Source organism: Aricia agestis, chromosome 5, assembly GCF_905147365.1.
Source record: "Aricia agestis chromosome 5, ilAriAges1.1, whole genome shotgun sequence".
Taxonomy (NCBI): domain Eukaryota; kingdom Metazoa; phylum Arthropoda; class Insecta; order Lepidoptera; family Lycaenidae; genus Aricia; species Aricia agestis.
Window position 1 is genome coordinate 6,595,823 of NC_056410.1, and position 20,220 is coordinate 6,616,042.

At 42.1% G+C, this 20,220-nt stretch overlaps 1 protein-coding gene and 1 long non-coding RNA gene across 3 annotated transcripts; one reads left to right on the top strand and one right to left on the bottom strand.

Moving 5' to 3' along the window:
* Window positions 1-49: 49 nt before the first annotated feature.
* Window positions 50-15,958, bottom strand: LOC121727218. The gene is made up of 3 exons (XR_006035628.1): window positions 15,823-15,958; window positions 6,669-6,676; window positions 50-64 (listed from the first exon to the last, which is right to left on the bottom strand). It is a non-coding gene; the product is annotated as an uncharacterized LOC121727218 (long non-coding RNA).
* On the top strand, window positions 7,272-19,015 carry LOC121727216 (zinc finger protein 2-like). Of its 2 annotated transcripts, XM_042114922.1 has the most exons (8): window positions 7,272-7,507; window positions 7,863-8,162; window positions 9,329-9,517; window positions 9,823-9,905; window positions 10,703-10,866; window positions 17,040-17,192; window positions 18,757-18,876; window positions 18,907-19,015. In XM_042114922.1, the coding sequence occupies exons 1-8, from the start codon at window positions 7,331-7,333 to the stop codon at window positions 19,011-19,013; spliced, it is 1,293 nt and encodes a 430-aa protein (XP_041970856.1). In that variant the 5' UTR covers window positions 7,272-7,330; the 3' UTR covers window positions 19,014-19,015. The 2 variants fall into 2 exon arrangements, with proteins under 2 accessions (XP_041970856.1, XP_041970855.1); XM_042114921.1 differs by having other exon boundaries at window positions 18,757-19,015.
* The last annotated feature ends 1,205 nt before the right edge of the window (window positions 19,016-20,220 follow it).

Genomic DNA, 20,220 nt, shown 5'->3' on the forward strand with positions numbered 1-20,220 from the left:
TTTGTTATCTCCGATCCTGTAGAAGATTTAGGGACTGGAACTACCCTAGTAATTTTCCATCTCTCTGGGAAGATGGCAGTGCTTAAACACTGATTATATATGTGTAGTAGTGGCTTTTCAAACACAGATCGACAGTCTCTAAATATGTACGGCGGAATCCCGTCTGGGCCCGCATTCTTCTTTGGTTTTAATTCTTTAAGCGCCTTACGTACATCGTCTAAGCCCAACTGATTTATGCAGACCATATCAGTACCATCATCCCCCGCCTCCTTCATAGCTTTAAGTACATCTAACTCAGGGCGTCGAGAGCTGTAAACAGAATGAAAATATTCTGCGAACTCATTTGCACAGTCTTTTTCGCAAAGCTTTGCTTTTTGCCCTTGACATACTTCCAGAAAGATTTCGGATCACCTATCAACCTATTTTCTATCCTATATTTATAATTAGCAAGAGAAACGTGCAACATTCTCTTCAAAGTAGCCCTACTCGCAGAGAACTCATCATAGTCCGACTGTAGTCTTCTAATTTTATATTTTTTATGTAAAATATATTTAAATTTTATTAAACGAATAATTTCGGCCGTGTACCATGACTCGGGGTAATTATAATTAAACTTTTTACAACACACGGACTTCTTTGGCACACACCGTTCTAATATATGGTTAATTTTATTATAAAAGAAATCTAAACTGTTATCAATACTTAAATTATATATAGGAGTCCAATTTATTTCAGCTATTTCAGCTTTACCAAATTATAAAGATTGAGTAAAGATATAGTTAAGGCTTAGGGCAATCCTATAAAGGGCACTTAAATAGAGTAAGAATTATTATTTCATACTTTTTAGAGGCAGTTTACTATGGAAGTCGGTTTAAATTTTTTGTTTAAAAATAATTATTTTTCTCTTTTTAGCTATCTCCATTAAGCATATTATTACGTAGTCTCTTGTGGATTATATTTTATATAACTAGCTGTTGCCCGCGACTTCGTCCGCGTAAGCATAGTAGATCACACCCCAAGTATTATTTATTGTACAAAAATATTCAATATACAGAATTGACTTTGCTACGATTTTATTATATATAGATGTTTCGCGCGGCTTCGCTTGCGTAATTTAGGAATTTTGCAGCAAAAAAAGCCTATTTTTTTGCTGCAAAATGTGTCATTTCACGTGGTCTATTCTTCACGTTTGCCAAATAACATAAAAATTGCTCCAGTAGTTCTTAAGAATCTTCGATAATAAGCAATTTCATATAATTTCCCTCCGTTTTTTCCACATTTTCCACTATTTCTTCGCTCCTATTAGTCTTAGCGTGATAAAATATTCCTTATAGTCTTCCTCAATAAATGGGCTATCTAACACTGAAAGAATTTTTCAAATCGGACCAGTAGTTCCTGAGATTAGCGCGTTCAAATAAGCCCTTTCAAATAATTTCCCCCCGTTTTTTCCCCATTTTTCTCTATTTCTTCGCTCCTATTATTCTTAGCGTGATAAAATATTGCCTATAGCCTTCCTCGATCAATGGGCTATCTAACACTGAAAGAATTTTTTAAATCGGACCAGTAGTTCCTGAGATTAGCGCGTTCAAATAAGCCCTTTCAAATAATTTCCCCCCGTTTTTTCCACACTTTCCTCTATTTCTTCGTTATTAGTCTTAGCGTGATAAAATATAGCCTATAACCTTCCTCAACAAATGGGCTATCTAACACTGAAAGATTTTTTTAAATCGGACCAGTAGTTCCTGAGATAAGCGCGTTCAAATAAGCCCTTTCATATAATTTCCCTCGTTTTTTCCACATTTTCCACTATTTTTTCGCTCCTATTAGTCTTAGCATGATAAAATATAGCCTATAGCCTTCCTCGATAAATGGGCTATCTAACACTGAAAGAATTTTTCAAATCGGACCAGTAGTTCCTGAGATTAGCGCGTTCAAACAAACAAACAAACTAACAAACTCTGCAGAATTATAATATTAGTATAGACTAGCTGTCCCGGCAAATGTTATTTTGCCATAAAATGATTTTCCCTGTTCTCCTGCTTTTGTCTTGAAGTTTTTTCTGATTTTTTTTTCTATAGACCTCACGGAGCCCAAGACGTTTCCAACGAATGCAAAACCGTGGAAATCGGTTCGTGCGTTCTGGAGTTATAGCGTCGGGAAGGAAAACCCGACTTATTTTTATACAGTGTGTAACAAAAATAAGTGATAATACTTTAGGGTGTGTACGTGTTCCTTGTAGAGAGTTCACTGTGAAAGTAGCAGCTCTGAAAGACGAAAATTTTTTTTCACTTTTGTATGGGCAAGGACCCGAGCGTCACGAGTTTCCCCATACAAAAGTGAAAAAAAAAATTGGTCTTTCAGCGCTGCTACTTTTACAGTGAACTCTCTACAAGGAACACGTACACACCCTTAAGTATTATCACTTGTTTTTGTTACACCCTGTATATTATTAGACTAGCTGTTGCCCGCAACTTCGTCCGCGTTAGGTAACAGTATGGTACAATAACGGAGATGGATAAATATCTTCTTTATAGTCCCCTTATGTAATAAGCAACATTTCCAGAAGGTGGGGGTGGGGGGTTGGGGGGGGGGGGGGGCGGGCGCAGCGCAGGGCTACAGCAGCATAGTAGTATATGCTTACCGTTTTTAAAACAACGCCGAACCCCGCGAACTTGTATCTATAAGGATTTAAAAGTTCTGTACAGCACCTTCGGAACCAGGGTATACACTGGTGCAAAATGTTACTTTTTGGAAGCGTATGCTCATAACCCTTCAGAAAAAGTTAAAATCACTAGATGTTTCCATATAAATTTCAAGGAGTCCCCTCGATTCCTCATGGATTGCATCATCAGATCACCATTTTGGTGACCATGGTAAATGACGGCTGTATCCTATACAACAACAAAAGAATTTTGAAAATCGGCCCCCAAACGGCGGAGATGTCTGCGAAAAAATAAAAAAAAGAACATATATTATATTATATACTTATAGTAGGATAGTAGGATAGGATAGTAGGATAGTAGGATATTAGTAGGATAGTAGGATAGTAGGATTAGTAGGATAGTAGGATTACAATAAGGGATTTTTAGTAGGGGTAGCTGGTAGGTGAAGTTTGTCCCTGTTTCATAAGAATTTCTTAGTTAATAACTTTAACAAGTAAATAATTTATTAACCGCGGTCCGCGTATCTATCATTAACTGTAATCATTGTGTAAGTATTCATTTGCATGTACATAATTGTTATTAGAATAAGTCTAACGTGCAATTATTTTTAATAAGTAGGTAGTATATGACATTCTCTTTGTAAGTAGCTAATTTTTGATCAATTAACCGAGGCCAATGATATTCTACATAATACAGATATGTTTCGTCCATACTATTTTCCGGATCTTCCGAACAATTTTCAAATTCAAAATTGCAAACATTGACAAATTTGACAGATAAGTGAAACAAAAGATTTTTTTTATTGAAACAAAAGATACGAAAAACCATTTACATAAAAGAGACAGTTCTATTTTTAAACGTCGAATCGTGTCGCTGTCTCTTTCTTCGCCTGAGCTATGACGAAAATTCGATTTTTTCCAGATTGTTCGAAAAAATAATTGAAAATGTAAATAATCGAGGTATTTATTGCAATCAAGACATGTGGTAAGAGATTCCATGTGTTTTGTTTACTTTCGAGTCATAGTTGGTACATTTTCGATACACGCACGACGTCATTTTCAATTTATTTAGGTAAGACAAGACGCAGCACGTTCGTGACTGCGCTCGATGCCGACTAAACAACAGACGGCCCAATTGGGCCGTATTTGAATCTTCACAACGCGCGCGGTAGTAACATAATATCTGCTTTGAGTTTTTCATCATTGACCGAGGCTATAAAATACAAACTAAGATTACTAAACTAATACTTAAATAAAAAATTGTGACATTTAAATAAATTACGTAAAATGGGACGATTTGGTTAAATTTTGGATTTTGAGCGTTTTGATCGTTTTTAACATAGAGTAAACATTATAGCAAGCTATAGAGTGCTTCTAACAAGGTATGAACTGTAAGCACGAGTGTGAACATATTTTCCTATAAGCGTCTTACGATGGCGCATGGAACATCACTAGACTTGCGTTATACGTTTGACAAGTATCTATAGAACTTCTGCTTACGATCGGCACAACGGGGAACGAGCGATGCGCGCGCTCTATAGCTTGCTAATGTATACTCTAAGGTTTTTAACATCTAATGGAATGCGGGGACTATAATGTTGCCACTTTTTAATTTCTTCACTTTTTTTGACAGACTATAGATAATAGAGCAAAGTGTCAAGTCAAGTGTCAAGTTGAAAATTAGGCAACAATCATAAAGTTAATATTACCTATCGGAATAGAGAAACAATCCCGAGCTGGCAAACGTAACCAAAATTGATTTACATCTGTGTTTACAATTATGTTTACGTGTGCATGTTAGTGATGTACTGTATACCTACATCTTTTAATTCTATTTATTATCTGTATTTATTTTGAAACCTAAAAATCTTTTTCTTGTACTCAGAAATATGTCACTTTTCTGTTCATTGATTACAAAGTCTATTTTTTTAAATAAAATTATAATTTCATTAATGTTATCATTGTATGAATAATTGTAAGAATTGTCTACACATAATATGTCATCTAAATAATATACTAGACGATGGCTCCGGTTTCTTAAGTAAGTTATGACAGGTTTCATAAGTTTCGCAAACACGAATGGTGCAGAACACAGAAATAAATCAGCAGAACCCAGACCAAAGGACCAGCATTGAAATTCATAGGTCAAGAAATCCAAATCTAGAAACTTTCTGCTCGATTTGTGTATGGGAATACAAAAATAAGCTTCTTCAAATTAACATATTTTGTAACGTCTAGTTACTAGTCGTCGTCGTCGTCTAGTTAGCTACTAACTTGATAGCAGTTCTAATGTCCTCCATTTTAAGGGACTAGTCTTTATAAATAAATTTAGCTTTTTAAAATTCAGAACAAATTTGTAACTTCCATCCTCCTTAGGAATGAGAAAGATTTTAGAAATAAATTGTCCAGGAACATCCTGACATTCAGAATCAGCGCCTAACAATTGCAATAATCTAGTGATTTCATCATTCATGTGAATTACCACCTTCATTGGCCGAAAAAGATTGATGCGGCTCGTAGAAGTGTGTTACGCAATGAGAAAAAGGAACCATATAATATCCAGATACACACTCGAGAACGACAGGGTCGTTAGTGAGTTTGAAGTTATTACAATAATGTTGCAGTCTTGCTAAAACAGTTACCTCTAGCTCCTGTGGTTCCGTCTGTATGGCCCGTTTCGATTGGTGTGCGCCGTCGCAGTGCGCGGCCGTTTGCGCGTCCAAGCTGGCTCCGTATTCCCGGGCCCACTCCCCCTTGTTATTTGGGTGGGCCCCGAGAGCCTACCGGCCTGTTAGGCAGCGGTTGATCAAGCTGACATGACGATGTAGAAGGTTGTTGTGGATCATAAGGCTTTTTAAACTTAATCTGTAGACCCGTACGTTCTGCCATTTTAGTAGCCTTGATGCAAGATACCATTACGGTAACGAGTTAATAAAATATATAAATAAAAACGGTCTTACCAGCAATGTCCGCAATACACTGTCCAAAATGACTTTGTGCCTTTTTCCAATCGTTTTTTCATTTCAAACTGAATCGGTTAAAACTCAAGCCAGATCCGGACCAAGAACTGGAGCTTTTAATAGGGTTAAATTTTCAGGTATATGGATGTTTTCCATTCATTTTTGCATACACTCCTTAATTAGGAGTCCACAACAAACTGGTCCCCAACGTTCAGAGATCTCATCCCTGATCTTCGGCGCAAAAACTTCCACTTTGTTTTTCAAAGAACCCAAAGCTTCTAAAATATCACTCGATAAAGATGGGATGGGTTCGACCGTATTGGGCACTGAGTCTGTCACCCTGAGAGGTTGACACAGATGAATTATTATTTAGTAGCTCCAGTAGAGCGTCATGTTAATTAAATCAATTCCGGTTGCATCAGTTTCAAAAGGCATACGCACAACGGATCGAACACTCCGATTGAATGAAATTAAACACTTGCATTCACTATCAATCTGAAAGACTGAAAAATAAAACTTTATCATCCCCTAAAAAGGGGTAGCCCATTGGTATATATGGTCAAGATCGCATCAAGACTCTTTAAATATACCTTTGAAAAGGGTATGTGCGGCCATGATCGCATCATGACTCTCTAAACATACCTTTGAAAAGAGTAAGTGTGGCCATGATCGCATCATGACTCTCTAAACATACTCGTACTTATTTTGTTTTTATTTTATATTATTTAGTATTTTAGTTTAGGGTATTTTCGAAAGATTGCCCATATTCACTTTAATACTCCGGATGAATTCCGATTTTTAGTTCTTATAACAATAATAATTGGCGGTAGGTAAAGATAAACATCCTAAAAATAAAACTGTATAAAAAACAGATCATTCGTTTTTTCAAACGACGTTCCAAGCAACGAATTTTGCTCATTTCTTCCTATAATTTACAGAGTTTTCGCTTATCCTTGATATTTAAAATTACTATGCACTTATATTCACTTAAAAATACTTTAATAAATTATTAAGTTATTTCACTGTTCACTTCACAAAATTAAAACGCTATAACCTAGTTAGAGATGTTTCGATGCCCGAACACTAGAAACGAATGAGGACCGATCTGCAGTGAGCCTCCGAGGTAAAGGGGGGAGAAACCGGTAGCGGTGGGGTAAAAATCCCGCTCCAGAAATGGCGCCATTGCCGCGCCATCTATTTTATTTTTTCAGGAAGCTCTGAAAAGTGTTCGATGCCGGAAGCTAGGGGCGGACTACCATGTTAATTATAAAGTCTCGAGGATGCAGCGACGATTTATAATCACAATTTTTCTGAGAGCCCAAATTGACAACGTGCCGACCGGATCAGATTGTCAAACAACAAAAACAGATGAAAAAAGTGGTATATCAAATCACGCTTCTCTTTCTACCACGCAGTGTTACTGATAGTGACATCTTGCTTGCTCAGGCCTTTGTTTCTCTATTACCGATAGGTAATATTAACTCTATGGCAACAATACTGTTTTCCCGCCATTTATAATACTTGACACTGGCCATGGTTATATAGCCGAAGTGCCATAATAAGAAAAAAAAGAAGAAAATTTTGACTGTCAATGTCATAAAAAAGTAGGAGAAAAAGACAAGGAATTAGGAAATAGTTAAAAAGTTAAAGTACAAAATTCAATTTTCATTATAAATTATTTTGATTTTTATTTCAATAATTTCTGACGATGAAGACATACAGCCGTAGAAAGTTTGAGCATAAGTTAATTGAGAATGTACACGAGTTTTGTCGCTTGTGTTTACAAAATATTAGGGATATGGAGACTGTTGCTTTATTTACAAGTGAAAATGATAATTCGTACCCACCTTTGACAACGAAAATAATGATTTTCACAGGATTAGAGGTAAAATACCTTAACAGATCAATGCCTAGTAAAATATTTATGTAGATTAAATTAGATTCTTACCACTCACAATATAAGTATATTTGTAAGTAATGCTAGAGTTATGTTTCTCCAATTGCTCTAATCTAGATTCTAGATCCACTGATATATATTTTATTGTTATAAACTGTTTTCTTGTTGTCTGTCAAGGTACTTTTCATATGTAACAAACATCTAGTTGTTTGTATAAATTTTACATCTTTTTATACAATATAGATATTTTTATTAGTAAGGGGGTTACACTTTATGTAATATAGTACGACTGAACCTTCATCCTTCATCCTGAATTATAATTTCTATGTTATTTTTATTATAGATAGTAAATGAAGAATGTCTTCCAAATGTAATCTGCAAGGAGTGTAACAATAATATAAATAATTTTTATGCATTTAGAAGGAAATGTGGAGTAGTGTATCAGACATTTAAGTCACATTTGTTGGCTTCAAAGGAAGCAGTCTCCAGTAATTGTGCAACAGGAACAATCGCACAAGGCGAGCCAGTGGTTGTAGCGTCGGAGTGTCAAGAAGACAAAATCTTACTTACTTTTGTTGCAGACAAACCATTAGTAGTAAATACATTAGAAAATACTCAAAATGGTAATTCAAATGAAATAGTGGTAAGTAATCTGGGATAAATATTAGTATATTACATTAATTTATTAATGAAAGTGTCTCTTGTAGGTCCAGCCAACAATGTATTACATGTTTTGCATTTGCAAAAAAATTATTATTTACAATATCACATTATGAAACTCATTATCTGTGGTTGTGTATTGTTTATGTATTATTATACATACTTACCTTCTCCATGACTAGGGCTGCCATCCATCCGGATTTCCCTGGATTTCCCTAGTTTGAAGTGCATCCGGGGAGCGTCCGGCCGGGTTTTTGATAAGTGTCCGGGTAAAATCCGGACACTTTTGTTAAGAGAATTTTAACTTTAGTCATGCAGCAATAAACGAAAAATAAAAACTCGCTAAGCACACACGGTTTCTTGTACAGACTTGAGGTAATCAGATTTTTACAAATTCTTGGGAAAAGCAAAAATTGGCAGGACATAATCGTAAATACTGTTAAAGAGGTGTCCGGGGAAATAGCTACATTTCGGCCAAATGTCCGGGAATTTTGTCGTGCCTGACCTGCGGGCGGCGACGGCAATTTAGGTGATGGCAACCCTATCCATGACCTTCTCTGTCTATTAAAAATCTGTGTTAAAATATGTTGCATACTTTTAAACATCTAAGCATACATTGGGACAGAAAAAACGCAGACACTAGGAAATTATTTTATTTTATACTATGTAGTGTTATGCACTGTACCTACTTTCATAGTCACAATAGCTAGTTCCATCATTGTTTTGCTTACTTGATAATATTGAACGCCTCCGTTGTCTAGTGGTATAGAGCGCGGCTCTTGACTCGGAGGTCGTGGGTTCGATTCCCGCGTTGGAAACATGTTATTTCCTAGTTTGGTTAGGACAATGCAAGCTGATCACCTGATTGTCTGACAAGTAAGATGATCCATGCGTCGGATGGGCATGTAAAAAGTCGGTCCTGCGCCTGATCTCTCGCCGGTCGTGTCGGTCTTCCGTCCCACTGGGTTATGAGAGTAAAGGAATAGAGAGTGCTCTTGTGTACTGCGCACACACTTGGGCACTATAAAATTACTCCTGCGTAGCTGGCCTGGTTTCATTGAAACCGGCCACCGCCACCGAAACCGGTGTGGGAGCTATTATTATTATTAATATAGAATAAAGATATCTTAATAGTTCTTTATGTTTTAGGCTGGAACTGAAGATAAAGCTACCATACCAGAAGTATCAAACTTTTTGAAAGATGTTTTATTAGAATTAGGTATAATTAGAAAGAATGGTGACCATTGTCTACAGAGCGATTTCTTGGGCAGTACCATAGAGTTGGAGACAGCAGATGGGTGCCAAATGACATTAGAATTAGCAGAAATTGGAAATATGGTAATACAACACAATCTTTAGCGTAGGTCCCACCTTGAGATAATTCGGCCAAACTGAAGTCCTCAGTTCCAGACAACTCTTTCTGCCGCAGTATCTACTAATAATGACCCGTCTGAACAGTGATTCTGCGCATATCGGCCTGTTACTCATAGTCCCAGTCAGCGAAGATACCTAAAAATTAAATGGTACATCTTGTCTTTTTTGCCAAGTTATCTAAATTGTGGGTGACTGATAACCAGTTTTATGTTTATCGTAAAATTGCTTTCTACAATTATTTTAAAATATAAAAATGTAAACATTTGCAGGACAAAAATATCATCATAAACGAGCAGACATGTGACAGTACCCAAGATCAAGTCGGTTCTGAAGTCAAACGGAAACGGATAAGGTACTATATTCAATCTATTATTTTGATGTATCACCATTCAAAGTTCAAACAGTCTTCTTAGATATATGACGCTTCAACACCGTTGCGTCAAAATTACTACATGACGTACATTGCGCGGAAACCGTACATTTTTCCGTAACAAAACTACGCCTATATCCTTTCACTTTTCTCAAAGAATCCAAATGTCATCCAAATCACAAATCAGTATAGCATTTTAAGCTTCAGAGGCAGCGGCGCGTTGGCCTTTACGTCAGCTGCCTTTGCGTTAATGTTTTACCAAGGTGTTCACACGGCGCGCTGCGTCGTCAAAACGCACACAATATGACGGACAGCAGCCCCCGAGACGAAGCGGGAGGGGGTGTTGACGGTAAGACTGCTTCGTAATAACGCTGCGATGACGCAGCGCCCGTGTGGCCGGCTATGCGTCAAACAGCAGCGCTGCGTCGACGCAACGCTGACGCAACGCGTCGTGTGGACTGGCTCTGAAGAGGTAACAAGCAGACATATTTTCGCATTTGTAATATAAGTGAAGAAGACAGGATTTACTACTCAAATGGGTGCATTACTTTCGGAGTGTATTTCTTGTGTAGTAAATAAACTTCAATTTTGAATGACTCGTCGAATACATTGATTCATTAGCTTTATGACGTTACAACTAACTAAACCTTGGATTAAAAGTGAGAAATAAAAATTAATTATAGAGTTAAGAATGGCTCTCTACGATAGTTGACATGGTCAAATTTGAACACCTGTCTATAAAAAATAAATTATAAAGATAATAAATGAACTTTAAATAGCGGTGTCGCAGTGTGTCGCATATGCGGAAAGAAGTTCGCGTCGGGCGGCGTGCTGCGTCGCCATGCGCGCGTCCATAGCGGCGAGCGGCCGTTCGCGTGCCGCACATGCCCGCGACGCTTCGGACAGAGGGAGGTGTTGCGACGACACGAGTTGGTGCATCTGGGTAATTATTTATTTACGTTTTATTCAATTTAAGGTCCATGTGGGGGACAGCTTGCGCTAGTTCCCCGTAGATCGCCTAGGTCAGCGTTTCTTGTAGTAATGAGGATGATGATGATGATGACTATTTGATGAGGAGATGAATTTAAACACTTTTTCAGTCTTGTTCCAGGTAGCAAGCACACAGTAGTTCCGAAGCTGGGCAACGTTGGAGAGCGAGTGTCGTACTATGGCGGCCGACCCATATTTATATCGGCCCCGGTACCCAGCTTCTAGAACATTCCATGCCTCACCCCCTTGGAAGGAAAATTTATTGAGTTTCCACGAAAATTACATTAATTTACAAAATATACATTGGTTTTATTTGTACAATTCTCTTAGCTATAATTTTACATAATAAACATGTTCGTGCCGACCTCCGTAACCGAAATAATTGAAAAAAATCTATTTTTCCTATATTTATACTACCTCGCCGCCCCCCGACATAACGGTCGCCTCTGGCTGTCCCTTTCGCACGGGACTTCCTTGTCTGGGACAAGGATAGCCCGCTCGAGATGTATACTATCTCCCTCACTTTTCAGTTACAGAAATCGGCACTACCACACTGGCTCTAAACCCATCCCATTGAATGGCACTATTTTTCACTGAAATGTCCATAGTCCATACACTATTTACTGTCTGTCGTGCACATTTCTCCCGCCGGTCGCGCAGGCGACACCCCCGGTAGCACGACGATCTTCTTGGTGGGCCGCCGGAGAACGTGGCCGTTCGCGGTCTCCACGTCCACGACCCGTACCACGCCGTCCTTGCCTGGATATGTCCTCTTGATCTTCCCGCGTGGCCAGATGTTGCGCGGTAGGTTCGAGTCGCATATGATAACGACGTCACCCACCGCGGGATCGGAGCCTCGGGTATGTGGCTCCCGGCGGTGCTGGAGGAGTGGGAGGTACTCCCTCACCCACCTCCGCCAGAACACGTCCGCCAGGTGCTGCGCGCGCTTCCACAGCTGCCGCGCCGATGTCTTTTCTTCTTCGAATCTTCCTGGAGCAGGTACATGGCAGCCCGACCCCAGCAGTATGTGGTTGGGGGTCAAGGCCTCGGGCTCCTCGGGGTCAACCGAGACATAGGTAAGTGGTCTCGAGTTGATGATGTTTTCCGCCTCTACAAGGAGTGTGTAGAGGGTCTCGTCGCTCGGATGCTGCTCGTGTAGAGTGACTCGCAGGGACTCCTTTACGCTCCGCACCAGCCGCTCCCACGCACCGCCCATGAAGGGGGCGGACGGAGGGATGTACCGCCAGTTGATGCGGCGGGCGTTGACTTCGCTCTTATACTTTTCCCATTCTTGTTGTAGCTCCTTCTCGGCGGCCTTGAAGCAGGTCGCGTTGTCCGACCATAGTTCAGTCGGTTGTCCTCGTCGGGCGACGAACCTCCGCAGTGCTGCGATGGCGGAGTCGGCGCTGAGAGACGTCACCACCTCCAGGTGGACGGCCCTCATGGTGAGACATGTGAAGAGGGCCACCCATCTCTTCTCTCGATGTCTGCCCACGGTGACCTCCACAGGGCCGAAATAGTCAAGCCCTGTGAAGGTGTATGGCCGCGCGTGGTGCGCCAGCCGGGCGACGGGCAGGTCGCCCGTGGCCGGACGCGTCGGCTTGGCTCGGCGTATGCGGCAGGCCAGGCAGGCCCGGATCACACCCTTGACTGTGGGGCGTATCCGGGTCACCCAGAACCTCTGCCGGATCTCGTTCACGGTTGCTTCTACTCCGCCGTGATGCATTTCTTCGTGTATCTGTTGGATATATAATTTCGTGTACCTGTGGCTGCCATCCATGATAACCGGGTTGTTGGTTTCCCGGCTGATGTCTTCTGCGGCTGCTACTCGACCCCGTAGCTTGATGAGGCCCTCCTCCAGGTGGACACTCAGCGAGGCGAGGCGGTCTCCCGCCGCTGGAGAACGGTTTTCTTCTATTCGTTTTCTTTCTTTGCTATAGGATTCTTCTTGCATTCGGCGCAGCCAGAGTGCCTCGGCACGAGTGAGGTACCGTGCGTCGAGTGCGACGTATTTTCTTCGCGTAACTGGATCCATTCGTGTCGCGGATTTTCCTTTCTTCGATCGCCGCGAGTCCCAGGCCGCATCCTTTTCTTTATTTTTCTTTGTGCGTTGTCGCACAGCTGCCACGGTTTCTCGCGGGAAACGACAGAGGTCAGTGAACTGTAGTACACGACCTGTAGCTCGTATCAACGTCTTCCATCTTCCTATGCGTTCGATGTTTTTTACGTACAGAGCCGTGCATGGCGATGACGTGGCCCCAAAGATAAGGGACGCCATCTGGTACTCTTGCGGCTTTTCTTCTCGTTCGTTACCTCTCCACAGGAAGCGGAGTGCGTCCCGGTCTTCTTTCCGGACGCGGATGCGCATGAACATCTCCTTGATGTCCGCGGTTACCGCCACAGAGTGTCGGCGGAACCTCATGATGACTCCTGGCAGCGACTGAAGAAGGTCGGGGCCGGAGAGCAGCATGTCATTGAGGCTGCGGCCATGGGATCTGGCCGCGGCGTCGTGTACTAACCTGATTTTTGGTTTCGCTGGGTTGCACACGGCGAAGTGAGGTAAGTACCATGTTCTCCCTGCTGCCGGTGGCTCCTGTGCTGGCACTGCGTATCCGGATTCCAGCAGGTTGTTTATTCTTTCTTCGTATTTTTCTTTCAGACCCGGGTCTCGATCCAGCTTCTTTTCCAGGGACCTGAGACGCTTCCAGGCATCGTTGTAGTTGTTGGGAATGACTTCCTTCTCGTCCTTCCAGAGCAGCGCGGTTTCGAAGCGCCCATCAGGAAGTCTTCGACTGGTTTTCTTAAGTATCTCCAGCGCACGCTCTTCTGGGTCATTTTTCTGTTTTCTGGCTTCGATCCCAAGTGATTCCAGGTCGAAAAACCTCTTCATCATGTTTTCCATATTGTCTTCTGTCTTCTCCTCCTTTTTGGCTACTGTGTGGCCACAGAAGGCTATAGTTTGCGTATGTGACGACCTGTATCCGTGCAGCACCCAACCGAGTCGTGTGTGGGATGCGACCGGCTGGTTTCTCCTTCCCGTTTTCGTCTCGAGGGCCAGCAGCAACTCCCAGTTATCTTGACCCAGCAGGATTCTCGGGCGCGCATTTTCGTACATCAGGTGGTCTTCAAGGCCCCTCAGGTGCGCGCAGTCGTGCAGGTCTTCCTTGCGAATTTTCTGCGGCGTGAACAGCAGCTTCTTCACTGTTCTTGCACTCCCCACGCCGTACTCTTCTTTACAGTGGCGCCCCCTTATCTTGAAGCTTACCTTTTTGCTGTTTTCGTACTTCTTTGTATCACTGAGGCCCTGCACCCACATGTCGTGGCGAGGCCCGTCCAGGTGGAGGAGCTCCGCCAGGTCTTCATCGATGAGTGTCACTGTGCTGCCGTCGTCCATGAGTGCGTAGGTGTCTATTCTGGTGCTGTTCTTGCCGAAGACCGTGACCGGAGCGACCTTTAGGAAGGCTTGTCGTTCCTGAAGGCAGTTGGTGCTGCTCACTATTTCCACGGTCGCTGCCTCCCCTGCTTCCATGGCCTGTGGCGGCGCCGTCGGCTGTTGCTGGTCTGCCGGTGGTCTGGAGTGATGCAGCAGGCGGTGGTGCGCCATGCCGCACCCGTTGACACTACACCTCTTTGCCCCGCAGCCCCCTCGGCGGTGGTTGCTCCGCAAACATTGAAAACAGATGCGGTTCTTTTTCGCTATGTTCCAGCGCTCGTTCACAGGGGCCCCGAGGAACTGCTTGCACTCCGTCAAGTGGTGTTCGTTCTGGCACATCGGGCATCTTTTCCTGCCACTTACCTCTGTGGCGAAAGCCCGTTCCAGTCTTCTTCTCTGGGGCCTCTCCGGGTGAGGTTCGGTCTCCTCGGGCAGCGCATACGCACTGCATTTGTCGGCTTCTTCATTGAGGAACAGGGTCATCTTCTTCAAGTCCGACGTATCTTCTTTTCTTCTTGCGGCAAAATCGTACCACTTGTTGCGCAGAATGGGCGGCAGCTTTTCTACAATACTTTTCACTAATTCAGGATTAAACATATAGTGTACCTTTTTAAGTGTCTCCAGCGTGGCCACCACATTCGCTATCTTGTTAGCAAATATGCAGAGTTCGCGCGGGCTGTCACTCAGCCTGCCCAACGCCTTGATTTTCTGTATTTCACCCATCGCCAGTGTGTCTGGACGGCCGAATCTTCTTTCCAGCGCTTGCATGACTGCTCGCGGCTCCGGTTGGCTGATGAGTAGACTCTCGACCGCTTCGAGGGCTGCTCCCTTGAGGCTTCTTCTTAGCCTCATAGTATTCTCGGTGTGCGAGAACATTTCTTCAGTCTCGTAGTACGCCGCCCTGTAGCCGAGCCACCCCGTCGAATGACCGGCGAACGGGGGAAGCTCTTGGAGAAACCTGGGGGCGTCTCTTGACATGCGGACGGCCTGTGTGAGCGCCGCCGCCAGCGAAGTGATGTCGCTGCTCTTCTGTTTTTCTTCAGCTTTTCTGTGCTCCGGTTCATTTTCCGAATTTTCATTTTTATTTTCTTCATTTTCGTTCTGCTTTTCTTTTTCCTCGGCCGCAGGGTTAATGGTTTGCCCTTGCAGCCACTCTTCTACCTTGTCCGTTTCCTTTTCTGCTACCTCGTTTCCCTCCTCGTCTCCGCAGGCCAGCATGGCCTTTTCCCTGGCCAGCTTGGCTTCTGCGAGGGCGAGCGATGCACGTGCCTCTGCCAGTTTCAGTTCCGCCAGCTTTTCCTCAGCTTCCAAAATTTTCCTCCTGCTTTCCTTTCCCTGAGGCGCACGCTTCTTCCGTCGTGAGTCCTCTTCTACTGCTGTTTTCTCGCTGGCGGTGGTAGAGGTTTGTTCCGTCGAGGTTTGTTCTGTTTCGGACGTTTCGGCGGTTTCCCTGGAGTTTTCCTCCTGTTCTTCGACCGGTGGAGCCGCGGGGCGCGTCGATGCTCCGCTTCTCGTCTGGACTCCGGTTTGACTCGCTCGTTCGGCCCCATCGGCGATGCTTGAAGCCTTCGACTTGGACATCTTTCTTCACTGACCGCACTGGCTTCTTGATTTTCACTTGATTTTCTTTCTTCCTCGGAGAGAATCCGGCCGTAGAATCCGGCTTTGCGAAGGACCATACAATGTGGGGGACAGCTTGCGCTAGTTCCCCGTAGATCGCCTAGGTCAGCGTTTCTTGTAGTAATGAGGATGATGATGATGATGACTATTTGATGAGGAGATGAATTTAAACACTTTTTCAGTCTTGTTCCAGGTAGCAAGCACACAGTAGTTCCGAAGCTGGGCAACGTTGGAGAGCGAGTGTCGTACTATGGCGGCCGACCCATATTTATATCGGCCCCGGTACCCAGCTTCTAGAACATTCCATGCCTCACCCCCTTGGAAGGAAAATTTATTGAGTTTCCACGAAAATTACATTAATTTACAAAATATACATTGGTTTTATTTGTACAATTCTCTTAGCTATAATTTTACATAATAAACATGTTCGTGCCGACCTCCGTAACCGAAATAATTGAAAAAATCTATTTTTCCTATATTTATACTACCTCGCCGCCCCCCGACATAACGGTCGCCTCTGGCTGTCCCTTTCGCACGGGACTTCCTTGTCTGGGACAAGGATAGCCCGCTCGAGATGTATACTATCTCCCTCACTTTTCGGTTACAGAAATCGGCACTACCACACTGGCTCTAAACCCATCCCATTGAATGGCACTATTTTTCACTGAAATGTCCATAGTCCATACACTATTTACTGTCTGTCGTGCACAGTCCATATTATAAATATTGAATTTAATAGAAGATGAGATTATACAGAGCGATCGTTAATCAATCGCTATACAATTTTCTGAGGTCGTCGATCGGAATGACAACATAGCAAATGTTGTCATTCCGATCGACGATCTCAGAAAATTGTATAGGCGCAATTCAGGACTGCGTATGGCATGGGCGTATATAAGGGGGGGGGGGGGGGGGGGGGTCCTGGGGGTCCGGAAATTGATTTAATGAACGCGCTAGTCATTCAATCAAATAGCAGATTCAGCCAGATGACTGCGACATATAATATATAAGATGATTGAGAACGATTGAGTAGTGTGCTAAATATAGATAAATTATAGAGTTTTCTCCTTCAGACAAACGTCCATTCGCATGCGAGCACTGTCCGAAGAGTTTCACGCAGCGCGGCGCGCTCGAGACGCACCGCCGCTCGCACGCCCCGCCCACGTCGCGACCGCTCGCGCTGCACCGCTGTATCGTCTGCCCCAAGTTCTTCCTACATGCCTCAGGTTAGAATCTATATACACTACTAGATAAAAGCGTGATAATATAATATAACCTATAGCCTTAATCGCGTCGATAAGTGAGCTATCTAACACTGAAATAAGTTTTTAAATTGGACCTGTTGTTCCTGAGATTAGCGCGAACAAGCAAACATACTTTCAGGTTTATAATATTAAGTATATATTTTTTTATTATCGCTTGACAAACTCGAGTCTCGATCTAAAAGACAATGAAAAGTACCAATAACAGGATCATAATAGGCTCATAATCATGGGACGATGCATGGTATAATATGGTAGTGATGATGTTGTTGATGATGAAGATGATTAATGTAATTTGCATAGTAACATATGCTTTCCGTTCTTAAAACAACGCTGAAACTCCCAAACTTGTATTTATAAAGAATCAGGAGTTATCTCAGCACCTTCCGAACCACGGTATACCAGGTATACCTCGGTGCAAAATCTTACTTGTTGGTAGCATATGCTTAGAATACTTCTCACGAAACCGAAGTCACGACATGTTTCCCTATAAATTTTGAGGAGTTCCATCGATTACTTATGGATCCTTCATCAGATCACCACTTTTGTGAATATAATACCAAATTGGGATGATACCCTATAGGGTATTTTCCGATTTTCAAAATTGTTCTTCTGTTGGTATATATACCAAAAGAACAATTTTGAAAATCGGTTAACAAACGGCGGAGTAATCGTTGAACATAAAAAAAAACGAACATAACACCTCCCCCATTTTGAAAGTCGGTTAAAATTGTAGCCTATGTGTTATTCTGATGTATAAGCTATATTATTGTAAAGTTTCATTAAAATTTTTTATACGTGGGAGAGCCATGCTTCGGCACGAATGGGCCGGCTCGACCGGATAAATACCACGTTCTCACAGAAAACCGGCGTGAAACAGCGCTTGCGCTGTGTTTCGCCGAGTGAGTGAGTTTACCGGAGGCCCAATCCCCTTACCCCTACCCTATTCCCTTCCCTACCCTCAACTATTCCCTTCCCTTCCCTACCCTCCCCTATTCCCTCTTAAAAGGCCGGCAACGCACTTGCAGCTCTTCTGATGCTGCGAGTGTCCATGGGCGACGGAAGTTGCTTTCCATCAGGTGACCCGTTTGCTCGTTTGCCCCCTTATTTCATTAAAAAAAAAAAACCGTTCAGTAGTTTTTGCGTGAAAGGTAACAAATCCATACATCCACACATCCATACAAACTTTCGCCTTTATAATATTAGCAGGAAGGATAGATATGTCTGCATGGGCGTAGCGAGGTACGGGCAAGAGGTCAAGTCAAGAAGAAGGCAAGCCAAGTAAAGGCGGGTACAAGAGCGATCGGTCGCTAATGCTCACGAGTTTCATACCTTTAAATGTGGAGCAGAGAAAGTTGCGGGGTAAGAGGAGAGGCATTCAATCTCAGTTCGCTCGCTCATATTTTATTTTTAATTTTTACCTCACCTCCAATACTATTTTGAGATACTCATATTATCAAAAATCACGAATTTCTTAATCTGACCCCCCTTCACGACTTACCCAAAAAATTCGTTTTTTTTTTTTCAGGGTTAAGTCGTCACATGCGCGCGCACAATGGGCAGCCGCCAGCTCAGTGCGACGCGTGCGGGCGCGCCTTCCGCAGCCGGGACTCGCTACGGCGTCACGTCACAGCCGTGCACTCTAAGCGCAAACCAGAGATCACACAAATATCTACAATAAAAAATGAATCGCAGGACACACAAACGGCTACAATAAAAAACGAACTTCGGGACACACAAACAAACATAAATAAAGAAGTCTACATATTACCACAGAATAGATAATAGTACAAGTAATATTTTATATTACCTTAAAATATATAGAAGCCAAAATAGCGTTCTAGAATTTAGAACTAGAGAGCCATAAGGCTCAACTCATACTGGGGCAGAGTCGGATGATGTTTTTATCGAGGATGTTTTTCGACTATAACCTATTCATCTTTATTGCTTAGACTTATAATGGCAAAAAACATGACACGTTGCTTAGACTCCACCCCGTGTAAGTTGCGCCTAACACTCAAACATCTGTAGCTACAAATGAAGAAGTCCACAATTACTACCTAAAATAGAGAAGCGAAAATGAAAAAAAATTTTAGAAACCGTAAACCCTTCTAGAATTTTCCGTAGACTTTATAATGATTGAAGAGTGCTATTTTAAAATCGTATGTATTCAAGCACTAATTTTTTACAATCAATAAAATAAAAAATCGAATGTCAATAATCATTTGATACTAATAATTAAATTAATAATTATATTTTATGACTTATATTTATTTGTTATGTGTTGTATTCATAATATTATAATTGTAATTTGTGAAAAAAAAAAAAGATATTATGTTGCGCCTTGTAATCATTCCATTATTTCTAAATGTAAATAATATGTGCAGTGTGCTCAATATACAGGGTGTAACAAAAATAAGTGATAATACTTTAGGGTGTGTACGTGTTCCTTGTAGAGAGTTCACTGTGAAAGTAGCAGCGCTGAAAGATCAAACATTTTTTTCAATTTTGTATGGGGAAACCGTGACGCTCGGGCCCTTGCCCATTCAAAAGTGAAAAAAAAATCGTCTTTCAGAGCTGCTACTTTCACAGTGAATTCTGTACAAGGAACACGTACACACCCTAAAATATTATCACTTATTTTTGTTACACACTGTATAATATGCGTTTGTGAAGGGAGAAATATGAATAAAACCATCAATTATTTACTAAAACGTTTTATTGGAAAAATTTCATCCTAGAATGAAAGGCAACGTGGTATTGTATAAATTTAAGAAATTCAAGATATAAAATAGTCGAATACTGCTCTAAGAGCGGCCTCCGCGAGGGCGCCGCAGTACAGGGATGACGGATGGCACTCGCGAAACAAAACACATACTAATTATTTGAAACTATATTTTTCACAATTTTTCTCAGAACCAAGTAAACGCCACCGCATTGTTACATATGGAATGCCTTTAACTTACTTAAACATAACATTATACACATCCTA

Excerpts from the sequence above, each read along its gene's own strand:
- LOC121727216 (XM_042114921.1), top strand. The coding sequence starts at position 7,331 with ATGAAGACATACAGCCGTAGAAAGTTTGAGCATAAGTTAATTGAGAAT. Across the intron at positions 8,163-9,328 it reads GTAATTCAAATGAAATAGTG|GCTGGAACTGAAGATAAAGC; the intron begins GTAAGTAATCTG and ends TTTATGTTTTAG. Across the intron at positions 9,906-10,702 it reads GTCAAACGGAAACGGATAAG|CGGTGTCGCAGTGTGTCGCA; the intron begins GTACTATATTCA and ends AACTTTAAATAG.